The 13875-nt window shown below is 48.1% G+C and overlaps 1 protein-coding gene across 2 annotated transcripts in view; it reads left to right on the plus strand.

The window, feature by feature from the left end:
* SLC39A14 (solute carrier family 39 member 14) overlaps window positions 1–13875 on the plus strand; it is a 41643-nt gene that overhangs the window by 22267 nt on the left and 5501 nt on the right. The window contains exons 2-5 of one of the 2 annotated variants that reach the window (XM_087816851.1): window positions 6206–6483; window positions 8378–8564; window positions 11483–11652; window positions 13587–13709. In XM_087816851.1, coding sequence (XP_087672977.1) covers window positions 6220–6483; window positions 8378–8564; window positions 11483–11652; window positions 13587–13709 — 744 coding nt within the window. In that variant the 5' untranslated portion in view covers window positions 6206–6219. Of the gene's footprint in view, window positions 1–6151; window positions 6484–8377; window positions 8565–9394; window positions 9565–11482; window positions 11653–13586; window positions 13710–13875 lie in introns of those variants that run through there. The other variant, XM_087816852.1, reaches the window with a different exon arrangement.

The following is a 13875-nucleotide window of genomic DNA, read 5'->3' on the forward strand; positions in this document are numbered from 1 at the left end:
CTTTGTCTTCACTTGAAGACAGGATTGAAGGTGGTGGCTTCAGCCACTTGGGTGAGTTACTCAGTTTTCCTGGGTCTCTCCCGTGTGTGCAGCAGGTATATGTGTTATTACACTTTTGTTTGTTTTTCTCCTGTTAACCTTTTATTACAGTGATGTCTCCGCCTGGAACCCAGAAGGTAGAAGAAGAATTCTTTTTCCTCCCCTATAAAGCAATAGGCTACCCCTATCCAGGTTTGATGTTCACACAATGACGAAATTGCCTGACAACACCTTTCTCAGAGCGTTTGTCTGTCGTTAAGCGGTACGTGACTGTATCTGCTTTCATTTGCCTTAAACGTCTGCATTCACTGTGGTTATCTCAAACCTTCCTTTGTCGGTATTTTTATTTTGAATTACAGAATTTCGTTCTGTTCATTATAATTTATTTATTAGTTCTTCAGTGATGTCGTCATGGGTTTTTTTGTTTTGTTTTTTTAGTAAACCCGCGTCTCCTTTTATCTCATTTTGTTTCATAATCTCATCTTTGAGCGGCTAGTTGCACCCACACTCAGATTAAGTTATTCTGTGAGGCAGTGACGTGGAGGTGCATCTGCCTTCAGTTTCCATCTCTGTCTTGTGCATGGTTGGCCTGTTGTTTCCTTTCATGTTCATGCTAGTGCTCTCTGGCCCTGTTGGCTCTAAAGTAAGACATGAGTTTCTTTCCACCACGTTGACGTAGATTTGTCTCCACCCCAACCACAGCAGTGCTGAGAGCTGGGTATTTATAACCTGTTTTTTGTAGCCTGAATGATCGAGGACTGTAGGTATGAGGAGGGGAGATGATGGAGCATCTTCTATTCTGGGATTTTGATAACAGCCCCTGTGGCGTGGCTCAGCCCACTTATTTAGGACGCGTGTTCCATTTTGTTGGAGGGGGAGGAATTGGTTAGTTTCCCTCAATTCAATATGTGGCCTTGGAGCCCTGCTGTCCCTCAGAGAGTCACCCATTGTTCTTTGAATTTCACCCATTTGGTGTTTTTCCCACCAGCTTTTCCCATTACTCCCTATATTGAAGATGAAAAAGAATCGGCACTTTGCCACCCCCAGATTTGGGGGAGGTCGGTGAGAATTCCGGTTCTGCTTTCATCCCTGTGGCTTTCAGGCCTGGGCCAGGGCTAGATGAGCCATGCAGGGTGCCGCCACATTCCTTTCCTTGCCTATGGTTTTGAAGTTATTATATTGGAGTTTGCCCATCTCCTTATTTGGTTGCTGTTGGTGACTTTTTTTTTTTTTTTGCTAACTGGCTTTATACTTTTTTTTTTTTTTTAAATCAGGGGAAGGAAATTTTTGATGCCATTTCAATTCTCCATCTTAATTCAGAAATTTATATTTTTATATAATGTTTCAACATACTTTATCTTCTTTACAACTCATAAAACTGAGGGTTTGTTTTCCTCTTTCCAAACTGAACAAACAGACCTGGTGAGATCAGTGAGTTGCTTGGAGTCACTGCAAATTGGACTTCTCACACCAAGTCCATGGTCCTTCTGTTGCCAAAGTCGGCACTGCCCTAGTTAGTAGCACCCACTGTAGCAAAGACAAATGCAGGGTTTTTGGCTCTTCAGGACCTCCAGTTCCACCTCCACCCTAAGGCCTGGCTTTGTCTCTTGCCTGCAAGTTTCAGGGATTTTTGTACATGTCTCGGAGGCTCAGGAATGTTGTCTCTGTACTCACTCAGAGCCACCTGCCTTTGGGAGTGTCCACTGGGGAGATGGTCCTGTTTGGTTGACAATTCCCAGCCTCCTAATGGGGTGGCAGTGAGGTCTTCTGTTGGCAGGAGAGAAGCCCAGAGGGATGGGAGCTGCCTTGTAGTAGTCAGGTTGGGGGTCATTGATACTCCCAGCCCTGGAGAAATGTGCAGAGGACACAGGTGCCTCCAAGACACCAGCTATCTGTCCCAAGAGGAATATAAAAGAACTAGACACCTCTTTTTACATTCTTGGGATTTCAGGTGGGGATGAAGACAGTTGCAGGAGGGATGCTCAAGGTGACTCACTAAGGCCAGGGAGTAGTGGGGCCAGCCCTCTGGCAACCATCATTCTTATCACTACAGCTTCCCTTTTACCCCGCCTGCTCACTACCTCTCCAACCCACGGGGCCATTACTTGGTGTGGCACTCAGCCTTTACTCAATTTTATATAAAATACTATGTAAAGACCCAATTCAGACTGCCCTCACACAGACTGCCCCCCCAGCTGACCGAGACCACAGCTCAAGAGCTCTAGCCTTGTAATTTATTGTGCTCCCACATAGCCCATACTTTGAGGGGGCACCAGCTCAACATAAGTGGGTAGGGTTTCAAACACACACATCTTACCCACTTTCTGTGACTTACTAGTTGGCTTTGGAAACAGCTGTGCCTCAGCCATGCTTGTCCTGGGAGCATTTGATCTTCCCTCCCACGTGTCGTTCCTCGGCCCGGAGGAATCTGAGAGTGAGAATAGTGGGCTACCTGGTCAGCCTGAGGTCAGGGACGGGAGTGGACGTTTGGAGGCCTAGCAGCTCCCAGGGCCCACGGGTCTCTGTTGCCTGTTCTGCTCACACCAATGTCTAACCTCTGGACCAGGCATCGTGGCATGTCACTGTCACCCCAAAGAGAAGTGTTTGTTCTTCTCTGAGAGGGCAGGCGGGCGTTAAAAAAATGCAGCACAGTGAATCCAGCAGTCAGGTATGTCCACAGGCCTGAGTGCTGCTTCTAGGATGAGACGCTTCTGGACCAAGTGAAAGGGGTGACGGGCAGGTACAGTTCTGAGTCAGGAGCCTCCAAGATGTTCAGGAAACTTCCGAAGTTCCACAGAGCGTTGGACTTTCTCGCGGGTCCTTCATTCCCCCCCCCCCCATCCCCTGGGAAGGGTTGGGTCTGGCACCTTGGAGACAGTGCTAAGGCACTAAAATAATTTACTTCTTTGAACCCAAGCCAAGTGAACAAAGGAGTGGAGAGGCTGCAGCTTCTCTTCAGTGGGAGAGCCTGGTCCTCCGAGCCACCAGCACACTCAAGCCTTTGTCCCTCCCAATTTGTTTTGATGCCGTGTCCCACATGCTCTTAGCACTCTAGGAAGGTGTCCTTGAGGGTAGTTGGCTCAGCTCCTTGGGAGGACTCGAGTGCCCCACCCAGGGCCTGCCCATTTCCAAGCCCTTGATAGAAAAGGCTTCCGTCTGCAGCTGGGGCCACTCGGCGAAGACTGGACCGTCCGCACCATCCAGCTGCACCAAGAACTGTATGTGCTTTCGTCCTGTTTTCTTTCTTTCCTCCAAAGAATCTTTTATAAACTTTTTCCCCCTAAGAATAACTTGTAGGTAAGGGGAAGGATAATCTGCATTGGAGCAGAAAGCTCCCCTTTCGTATCTGCCAGAAGTCCAGTGTCACTTGGGTTTGAAGTGTCTTTAGCAACTCCCAGGTCCCTGGACCAGGACTTCTTACTGCCCCCCTGTTGTTATTAGACTGGGGGGGGGTCACTGTCGGCCAGGCAGGAGGGCTCCACTTGCTGAATCTGCCCGCCCACTCCAGGCTGCCATGGCAGCCTCGCTCAGCACCCTCGGGCACTGGGTCAGCGGAGGGCTGGGACTCAATAAATGCTGACCGTGACATGAAGACCCACTGAGGTAAAGCCAGAATTCATACTTGAAGAGTTGTTATGTTTGGTTTTTTTTCTGGTATTTTGAAGTTGCTACAGATAAATTTGAGAAATATAGCTGAAGTTGAACAGTTGTTTTTGTTGAAGTGATTCTACAAAAGGAGCCCTAAAATAAGGAGCCCTTACAGCCCAGCCGCTAAGGCATACCTGGGGGTTCCCATACAGAGTGCTTGCTGGGGCTGATAGGATTTTGTGGGTCTTCATGGGAACCAGAGCGTGCACTTTTGTGTCTCTACCCAGCGGGGACAGTGGTTAAGAGTGCCCTGGCTTTAGTGTTGTTGAGACCTGGCTTCCTTTCATGAAAAATTTAGTTTCTGACTTCACTGCTCTACTTGCTGTCTATGGATCACGTTTCCTAATCTCTGAACCCCAGTCTCCTCATTTAGTAGATGGGGATAAGTGTCCCAATTTCTCTTACAGGAATCGTGAATATCAGCATTCAGTGATGTGCACACTGGTATCGCTAGCTGCCTCTGCCTCTCCTTTCCTAAACCCACGCAGCTCTTCATTTTGACAGTCCGGCACAGGCCTTAGACAGATGAATGTGGTCAGACGGAGAACAGCTTTCTTTGTACATTGGGGTTTAGCCATTTTTGGATTAAGATCCACCCTGCACACCATAATTTAACTTTTGGTTGTTGGTGGAGATTTGAGAGTTGTTAGTCTCAAGGTAACACTTTTACAAAGCATCGTTTTTGCTGATGCCTAATCTGTTCATTTGTTCGACTCAGTATATTCCATGAAGAGTGATGTTTTGTGTCCCTGGATCCTGTGTGTGCCCCATACAGCCTGGAATGTCCCAGATGTGCTTGTGGTTGGGTATTTGTGTGATGTGCGTGTCCTGCAGGCCTGGAATAGATAGCCACGCAGGGGTATTTCTGATCTTTCTGTTAGCAGTTCAGTATTTGGGCTGAGAGAGTCAAAGTAGAGGAACTGTGCTAATTATAAGTCATAAAATAATAGCCATGTTTTATTAAGTGCTTTCTAAAGTCCAGGCACCCGGTGGACTTGTCATAGCTCATGGCATTAAATCTTCATAGTAATCCAATGAGTGCTACCAGATTTATAGATGAGAAAACCGAGGTGTGGAGAGAAGCCAAAGTAACTTGGCCAAGGTCACTTTGGGTAAGCAGCATTGCGGAAATTTGAGCTAGGTCTTTCTCACACTAAAGGCCATCATTGCTCTGGGCGATTCTAAAATGTTGATGCTGGTTAATACCTCGCCGTACATCACACAGCTTGTAAATGGCAGAGCCGGGATGCCAGCAGGCCTGCTCTGAACCACTCTGCTGTGTGGTCTTATGTCACAAGCAAAGGCCGGGAGGTAGAGTGACGCACATTGTGAGGCCTCGAGGCTGGGGAGGTGTGGGAACAACTGCAGTGGCTGGGTTCCTGCGTCTGGATTAAATAGGAGGCTCGTTTTCCCTTCCTGATATTTATTTCACTAATTAAATTATAACTGTACTAAGGGAAGTGGTTAACAAAAGAAAAATCGTTAGTCCTACTGTCTTAAAGCTTTCACTTTTCTCTGTTCCTTCTCAGTTCTTAACTCTGCTACGTAATTGTTCTGCTTCTTAACATTAAGCTCATGAGTCTCCTTTTTAGAGCTATACTAACTAATCCCTGAAACTGATACATTTGAACTCACGCGACTCTAACGCCTCTTTCTGCCTGTAGCCTTTTTATTTTTGAATTGCGTCTGTTAGTGTAAATTCTAGAAGAATTACAGATTCAGAGGATTTAAATGCTTCAATTATAACTTTTCAAGAGTCATATTATTTACTTAGCTACTACTAGCTGTATCTTATTTATTTGTTCAACCTCACTAACATTTGGTTTTATATCTTTTTTTTTTTTAATCTGTGTTGCTATTTTAATAAGTAGCAGTAGCATTATCCATCTTTTCCATTTTTACTCATAGCAAATCAGAGAGACTGAGTATTTTCCATGTTTTTTCCCTAATTTAGGCAGGATAGAAGTAGTCCTTTGTCATGTTTGATGGTGTATGTTTTTCCCAGTGTGTTTCCCCCCCCCCATTTTAGTTGTAGTATTAATTTTTTTAGGTTTTTATTTTGGAGAGTTTCAAACATATACAAAACCTGACAGAATAGTATAATGAATTGCCATCTGCGCATCACTCAGGTTCAGGAATGACCAAACTTGTGTCCGATCTTGTCTCATCTACACTCTCATGCAAATACTCCTCCTTAATTATTTTGAAGCAAAACACAGATATTATTTAATCCATGGTTATTTCAGTATCTCTAAAAGATAAGGACTTTTTAAAAAATTATTTTTTTAATTGACTCTAAGGAGGGGGTGCAGTCAGGGAGGGAGAAACAGAGAGAAATACCAATTTGTCATCCCACTCATATATGCATTCATTGGTTGATTCTTGTATAAGCCCTGATTGGGGATTGAACCCACAACCTTGGCATATCGGGGTGACGTGCTAACCAAGTGAGCTGCCTGGCCAGGGCCGATAGGTGGGTTTTTAAGCCTCACTCTCACCTGGCTTTTTGCTCTTGCAGGCTTATTTGTCACCATGAAGCTGCTACACCCAGCCTTCCCTAGCTGCTTCCTGCTGACCCTGCTCAGCTTATGGACAGCTGCTTCTGAGACTCACTCGGGGTCCACGGCAACGCCAGCCATCAGTGCAGCCTCTTTCCTGCAGGATCTCATGCATCGCTATGGGGAGGGTGACAGCCTCACCCTGCAGCAGCTGAAGGCCCTGCTCAACCACCTGGATGTGGGAGTGGGCCGGAACAATGTCACCCAGCCCCTACAGGGACAGAGAAACCTGTCCACGGTAAGGCTCCCAGCTCTACTCAGCACTCTGTGCTCTTGGGGTTCCCAGTCTAGTCGGGCACCGGAGATGAGCTGCTTAGGGCAGGCGGGGTTGGGGTAGGCAGGCCTTGATGACAGAGCAGAGAGGCCAGTCCTTCCCCTGTTGTCTGGGTCAGCAAGTCTGAGTCTCCAGCAGCTCTGGCTGCCCTCTTCCATGGGTGTTTTGAAACCATTACCAAAGGGTAGCCTGGAAGTAGGGCTCTTAGCTCTGCAGACTCTTCCTTGCAGCTACACTGGGATCACCTGGAACTGCTGGTAAGCTGGAGCTTCCCAGGGCAGCTAGCATCTCTAAGAGTTTGTAGATTATAAAGCCCTTCTTCCTCTCTCCCAGATGAACCTCACAGCACTTCTAGGTGCAAATGGAAAAATCTTTATTCTATGGGACAGAATACTGAGGGCCCCATAGTGAGATCCTGGGGGGACCAGGACTAAGGCCCAGGTCTTTTTGGCTTCTGGTTCTCTGTTCTTTCTCCCATATCATTTTGGCTATTCTGAATCTAAAGCTATTAGAGGCAGTCAGATATGTCAGGCAGCAATGGCTTTATATCTCTATTTTGTTTCCTGTGCTTAGCATTGTGAGAAATAGAGAAAAATGTGTCATGTTTAAGGGGGTTATTTTCAAGACGGGGAGCACAACCAACTGAGGACAGTTAGCTGTTATTAACAGGAAGCATTAAATGTTGTGGATTGGACAGCCATTGTAGGATTCAAAAAATGAGATCAAGAGATGAGTGTGCGCTAGAATAGTCCAGGAAGGCTCATGGGTGAGGTGTCCTGGAGCTTCAACTTGAAGGAGAAAGGAGTTTGGAGAGGTCAAGGGCCCCATGTGACCTGGATGCAGAACCACAGGAGTGTGGTGAGGGTCTTGAGTTGGTGAGGAGGCTGCCCTAGGGGCTGATGCAGCCCCACCCCAGAGGCCTCCTGGCACAATGGCAATGTCTTGGGGTCAGCAGAATCCTCAGCTTTGAAGGCCCAAAACTCCTTTGTCCGCATGCCCAGAAGGCTGACTCTAGAGGTAGGCCCATGTAAATCCAAACTCAGATAAAGACTGACATGTATAAAGTATAATTTAGAAGGGAAATAGCCATGTTTCACAGGAACAGTGTGTGAGAGTAACTTCACTGCTGTCTCCCAAGGGGACCGAAGCTCATGTCCACTGGCCGACCCACACGTACTCAATAGCTCTGGAAAAGTATCTGGAATCTGCATTTTATTTATTTTTAAAATATGTTTTTATTGATTTCAGAGAGAGGAAGGGAGAGGGAGAGAGAGACAGAAACATCAGTGATGAGAGAGAGTCATTGATTGGCTGCCTCCTGCATGCCCCCCACCGGGGATCGAGCCCGCAACCCGGGCATGTGCCCTGACTGGGAATGGAGCTGTGACCGCCTGGTCCGTAGGTCTACACTCAACCACTGTGCCAGCACGGGCCGGGCTGGACTCTGCATTTTAATAGAATAGTTCCCTGGGCTATTGCGATACGCAGCCAGATTTGCTATCTGGTTGAAGCTGTATCTTCAGGTGTGCAAATAGCCTCATGTTTTCTAGAAAACACATCCTGGTCATAATGATTGGAATTCGGTTACTCCCAGAACCTCTGGGCAGTCATTTACAGATGTTGTACCTCAGGTATGTATGAATCCAATGGCTGATCTCAAGATAACTTACCAGTTTTTCTAGTTGAAGCACCACCTTGCTCTCACCCGTGGAGATTAGTCTTACAGAATCACCGATATTTGGACAATTCTTCCTTCTTTTTTTTCTTCCCCCGTCTTGGAATGCTGAGTCGGTCACTGCCTAGGGCAAGGTGTGACCTTGGGTTCTGAGAGGCTCTCTGCCCCTCACCTTCGTTTCAGTGCTTCAGTTCTGGAGCCCTCTTTGCTGCCCACAACTTCAGCAACCAGTCCCGGATCGGGCCGAGTGAGTTCCAGGACTTCTGCCCCACCATCCTCCAGCAGCTGGATTCCCGGGCCTGCTCCTCCGAGAACCAGGAGAATGAAGAGGATGAACAGACAGAAGAGGGGAGGCCGAGCACGGTGGAAGGTGAGCTGGGATGGGGAGGCCCAGTCCCCGCGCTTGTCTTTACGTGGGCCTCTGCTGCGCGATGGTAGGGCTGCTCGCTCAGTGTTTAACTGGTGACCAGGTTACGACCATCAGGAGGGGCAAATTAGAGTGGCCGCGATCCTGGCATCTTTGCACCTAGAAGACTGGCCCAGCGTGTCGTCAGACGGGCCGGTGCACGCTCAGTGTTGGGCTCTTGGACCAACACTGTTGGACCAGCCCAACTATGCACCAGCCCAGCTTTTTATGGCGACTTTGCCACTTTAGTTTTCATGAAACTACACAGGGGCCAGTACCTTGGCTTTTCCATTTAGCATTTCAGACCTTCCAGGGCCTGGCGTCGGCCCCCGTCACCCTTCTCCCCTTCCCCTGCCCAGGGCCTCTGCTCCAGCCGCAGCGGACTCGCCGTGGCCTGCGAGTGTACACGACTCGCTGGGGCCCAGCTCGCCCTTTTGAAATGCTGTCGTGTTGGTGCGTGCTCCCTGGCACTTGATACCTGGCCCAGGCTGCCTGTGTCACGCCTCATTGTTTCCTGCTGTCCATTCTTTATCTCTTAGCCTTTCACGTTTTCACCCGCCTCCATCTAAAAGGTCAGCTTCTTCTGGACAGCAGCTGTGCTGTATTTTTTTGTGTTTTTTTTTTCCATTCTTCTCCACAGCACCCAGCAAGAGGTGGACTCAGCAAATATTTACTGATGGGCTGGTAGACCTCTGTGCGCCCTGATCACAGCTGGGTTCGGAGTGGCCCCCCAGGCAGCAGGGGCACCCCACTCCCAGTAATGGAGGCCCTCGTCTGTTCTTGTTCCTCCACAGTGTGGGGCTTTGGTTTCCTCAGCGTTTCCCTGATTAACCTGGCCTCTCTCCTGGGAGCCCTCGTCCTGCCCTGCACGGAGAAAGCGTTTTTCAGCCGTGTGCTCACTTACTTCATCGCCCTGTCCATTGGAACGCTGTTCTCTAACGCGCTCTTCCAGCTCATCCCAGAGGTGCAGTAGAACAGAACGTGCGCGTCTTTCCCTGGGGCGTCCGCTGAGCCTTCCCCCTGGCCGACATCCTGCCCCTGCCCTTTGCTCCGAGGCACCTGACAGCTGCCTCCTGACAAATTAACTTCTCCCTCAGATCAAGGGGCACAGATGACGTCTGACTCTCATTCCTGGGGCACCCAGGTTTACCTCTGGCCTCCTCAGGTGATGTCAGGTGCAAGGCTCTTAGCATTTGCCCTCCTGTCTGCGGGGGTCTCAGCCTCCTGCCTCGGTGCCTTTCCTTAGCCCAGTTTGCAGGGCTCAAAAAGAAAGCTGCAGCCGGTGGTCTCTATCCATGCCCTTGGCACTCTGTGCCCCTCTGTTCTAAGTAGAGGCCCTCACAGTGCTCAGGGGTGGCCACCAACAGATGATCCATCTGGAATGAGGTGGAAGGGAAAGGTTACCACCTGATAAAGTAGAACTGGTCTAAAAGGTGAGCGATCTATTTTTACTTTTAAGCAGGCCATAATTTTTAAGCAGTGCCAAATACAGAACAAAGATTTTCCACAAAAACAAAATGCAAATTACGAGATAAAGGAAGAAGGGCGCTCCATCATTTCTGCCTTGCATCTTGACTTTCTCCTGATAGGACTGACTTCCTGGTGCCCTTACTTGACTGGAAATGTTTGTTAATTTTGTTTTTTAATTGTGACCACTGTGGAGCTAAAAAAAAAAAAAGACCCAAGTTGACAGTCTGCCCCTCTTGCCAGCTCAGGCAGGGACAGGCAGGGGAGGTGATTATGTGGGGACCTCCTCTGGGGATGGTGGCAGCTGTTTTTCTTAAAAGAGCCTGTGTTATTGGCTGCCCATCCTTTCCCAATCAAAAAACTCAGCCAGAAGAAGTACCAAATGCAGTGCCCAGGTCTTGTCTGTTCCTTCTTAACAATGGGAGAGAAATCTGGTTTAAGATAAACCATCTCAGTGTTGTCTCAAAATTCCCCATGAAGCACTTCTCAGGGGAGGCCTCATCTTGGGCTATTTTTTTTTTTCCAGCTCCAGAAGTCGAATTTATTAATTTTAAAATAATTATGTTAAATGAAAGGCCTCATTGCCTATTGAATGGAAATAGAGAATTGTACACACTCCAGCCCTGTGGCTTACAGGGAAGTGCCTCATCCTGGCTCAGTTTTGTTCACACTGGAGTGTGTGACCCTGGGAAATGGTAGAGGAAATATTTGCTGTGCAGGGTGGCCTTGGAACTCTGTTCTCTACACTGGAGCCCTTTCAAAGCAAAACTGAACAAACACACACCTTGAGGAGTTAAGAATCTGGATTTCACGGGCATCGGGCCTCACTCGTTCCCCATCGCTCGGCCCTGCACTTTGCTGTATTTTGAGCACATCAGGCCGAGCCCAGGTGTGGGTGCATGTGCCTGTGCTGTATGGCTCAGGTACACAAAGCAAACACGGAGGCCCGGTATCAGGCTCTTTCCAGCTGCTCTTGTTTCCTGTTAGAGAGAGCCCACGGGTCCAATATCTGCTGTGGCAGCTTCTGGATAGATCTGTGTACACCTTGGCTACATGCCGAGGTAGCACCCGCCCTGCCAGTCACACCAGCTGGCAGGTGCTACTTCGGCCACCAAAAGTGGTGGGGGCAGAGGCCACAGAGTTCCAGGGCCACCTTGAATTCCTCTTCATTTCTTCTGAATTAATTAAAGGAAATTTCATCAGACTTGAATCACTAACAAATTTTCTATTTCTCTCTCCCTCCCTACTTGTCTCTCTGATTTTTTTCTTTTTGTTGCCTTTGTTAATATCCACCAAAACCTTCCTTGTTGCTGCCCCATCCCTTCCGCCTTCTTTCCCCTAAATGGTGGTTGTCGTGCCATGGGGCGCTCGCCCTTCTCCCCGTCCTGGGTGGGGCTGGCCTCACCCGATGGCAGTGTGGGGATATGGTCTTCTCTGCGTGACCATCATCTCCCTCTGCTCCCTCATGGGGGCCAGTGTGGTACCCTTCATGAAGAAGACCTTTTACAAGAGGCTGCTGCTCTACTTCATAGCTCTGGCGATTGGCACCCTCTACTCCAACGCCCTCTTCCAGCTCATCCCTGAGGTATGGCAAGCCAGGGCTCCTCACCCAGGAGCACACTGTCTCCTGGGGCAGCGGGCACAGTGGGAGGACCCTCCAGTTCGATGGAAGGCAGAGAAAGGAGGTCTTTTCCTTTAGGATTTAGGAAAGTGAAGCTAAGACTTAGGCAGAGCTAGGGGAGGCAGCTTAGCACAGGTTTAAGAGCTGGGTTCAAATATGAGCTTTACTATTGACAGGTAGGGTGACTTCAGGCAAGTCACTTGGCCTCTCTGTTTCCTCATAATGTAAAATGGGGAAAATACCAGGCCCTACTTGATGATGATGTCATGAGGATTATGTGAGTTACTATTTGTAAAATGCCTGGGAGGTGCTGTCTAACTGTTGGTGAAAAGATGTAGTGAAGTTATATCACTAATTTAGGGCTTTGGCACACATCAAACACACACTCAACAGAATCCATAGGTCACAATAAAAAGATCCACTCTCAGTGGGTATTATGAGGCAAAGGTAATCCAAATAGAAAGTCTGGTGTCACGTGTATTGAAGGCACCTTTGCCCCTTGGCGCAGGTTAGTGAGAAAATTCTCCACAAAAGCGGAGGAAGCTCAGACTTTGTGAAGTTTGGCAGGCGGCCCCGGAGAAGTTTCATCTGATTGGGTGTCATCTACAGCAGACAGTAAGCTGTCTACTAACCGCTAATGACAGTAGGCTGGAAGCGTTTCACCATAGGTGGTCTGACAGGCCCGGACAGGGCGGGAGATGAAGCACAAAGATGACGCCACATGCTGCTTCTGACAATTTTGTTTTCCAAGATGCGTTTCTGTGTTTTCTTAGTTGATCCTTAGATAAACTCTGTGATGTCTAGAGAACAAGTAATGTTTTACTCATTTACCAGATAAGGAATCTGACCTGGACAAGAGCCCGTATTCCAGAGGCCAGGTTTATAATTCCTGAAGCCGTGCTCCTGTCCTCTGCCGTCTGTCGTGGCTTTTTGTGGAGAACTGTTAATTGCCTGTTTTTACTCCACTTTTCCCTTTGACTGTCCTGGAACTTGACCTTTATGTCTCTTAGAAAACTATACCAATGAGTAGACATTGCATTTTGTCCCTTAAAATCAGAAAGGAAAAACACTTAAGTTTTAGGCAGCCCAGAGCTCTTGGTACTTACAGTCACTTTTATCTTGGACCCATTCGTGAGAAGGCTGGAATTTATTCCCTTAAGGGGGCAGTTTCCTATCAGAAAACTGAAGAGCAGGTCACTAAACTGTCTCCCAAGGCCCCACTACAGGTCAGGAGCATCCCTGAGAAAGGAATTCTTCTGATTTCTACTCCTGTCTACTCCCCAATGGATTCTATCTCTCTTCCCCTTCCATAGTAAGTGGGGTTTCCAGAGAGAACTCAAAACCCCCAAAATTGACACATGCAGCGACACAGTCTGCTTTCTCTGCCTTGTGGTCACTGGGAGGCCTGTGGTCAGGAAGATGCCGCAATTCTTACTATTTAACTGGGAGATGGGTTTCCCATTTTAGAAAGTATAATTACACATGCCCCCCTCCCTTTGTGCTCACAAGCAGATCATGCAGGGACATGAGAAAGCAATGAAAATAAACACGTCTTCTCTATAAATGTGGGATTTGCCAGCAGAGTCTGGCAAATGGAGAAGTGGAGACAGCATCCTCATTAAAAGCAGAAAACTGTCTACAGGCTATTCTTCCTGACAGTACAGTTCTGAAGACGTTCTGTCTTTTGCATCAGAAAATAAACTAGAGAGAACCTAACAGGCCTGGTGATGGGACATTCGGGAAACATCAAGAGTTAGCTTTTGCTGAAAGGAGATGGGTAGATGACAGATCTCCCAGTGCGCTTGTCTCCTTTCCTACAATCACAGAAGTGGTTAAGAGATGAGAGGGGACCAGTGGAGACTGTTTATTAAACTCATTTTCTTTTCCTGGGTCCACAGGCCTTTGGTTTCAGACCTATGGAGGATTGTTACGTCTACAAGTCCGCAGTGGTGTTTGGGGGTTTCTATCTTTTCTTTTTCACAGAGAAGATCTTGAAAATGCTCCTTAAGCAGAAAAACGAGGTGAGGTCCAGTTGTTGGTAAGGGAGGTGCTCCTGGGGAAAGCATCTGTCTCCAAAATGCTGTGTGTCGTGGTAGTGGGTCCTCAGCACCACTGCAGGGGACTCCGGGGGAGCAGAGCCCACAAGTTTCATGAGCAGACACCCCATTTCACCTCACAAGGGTAATA

This window comes from Miniopterus natalensis, chromosome 4, assembly GCF_054644295.1.
Source record: "Miniopterus natalensis isolate mMinNat1 chromosome 4, mMinNat1.hap1, whole genome shotgun sequence".
NCBI classification, from domain to species: domain Eukaryota; kingdom Metazoa; phylum Chordata; class Mammalia; order Chiroptera; family Miniopteridae; genus Miniopterus; species Miniopterus natalensis.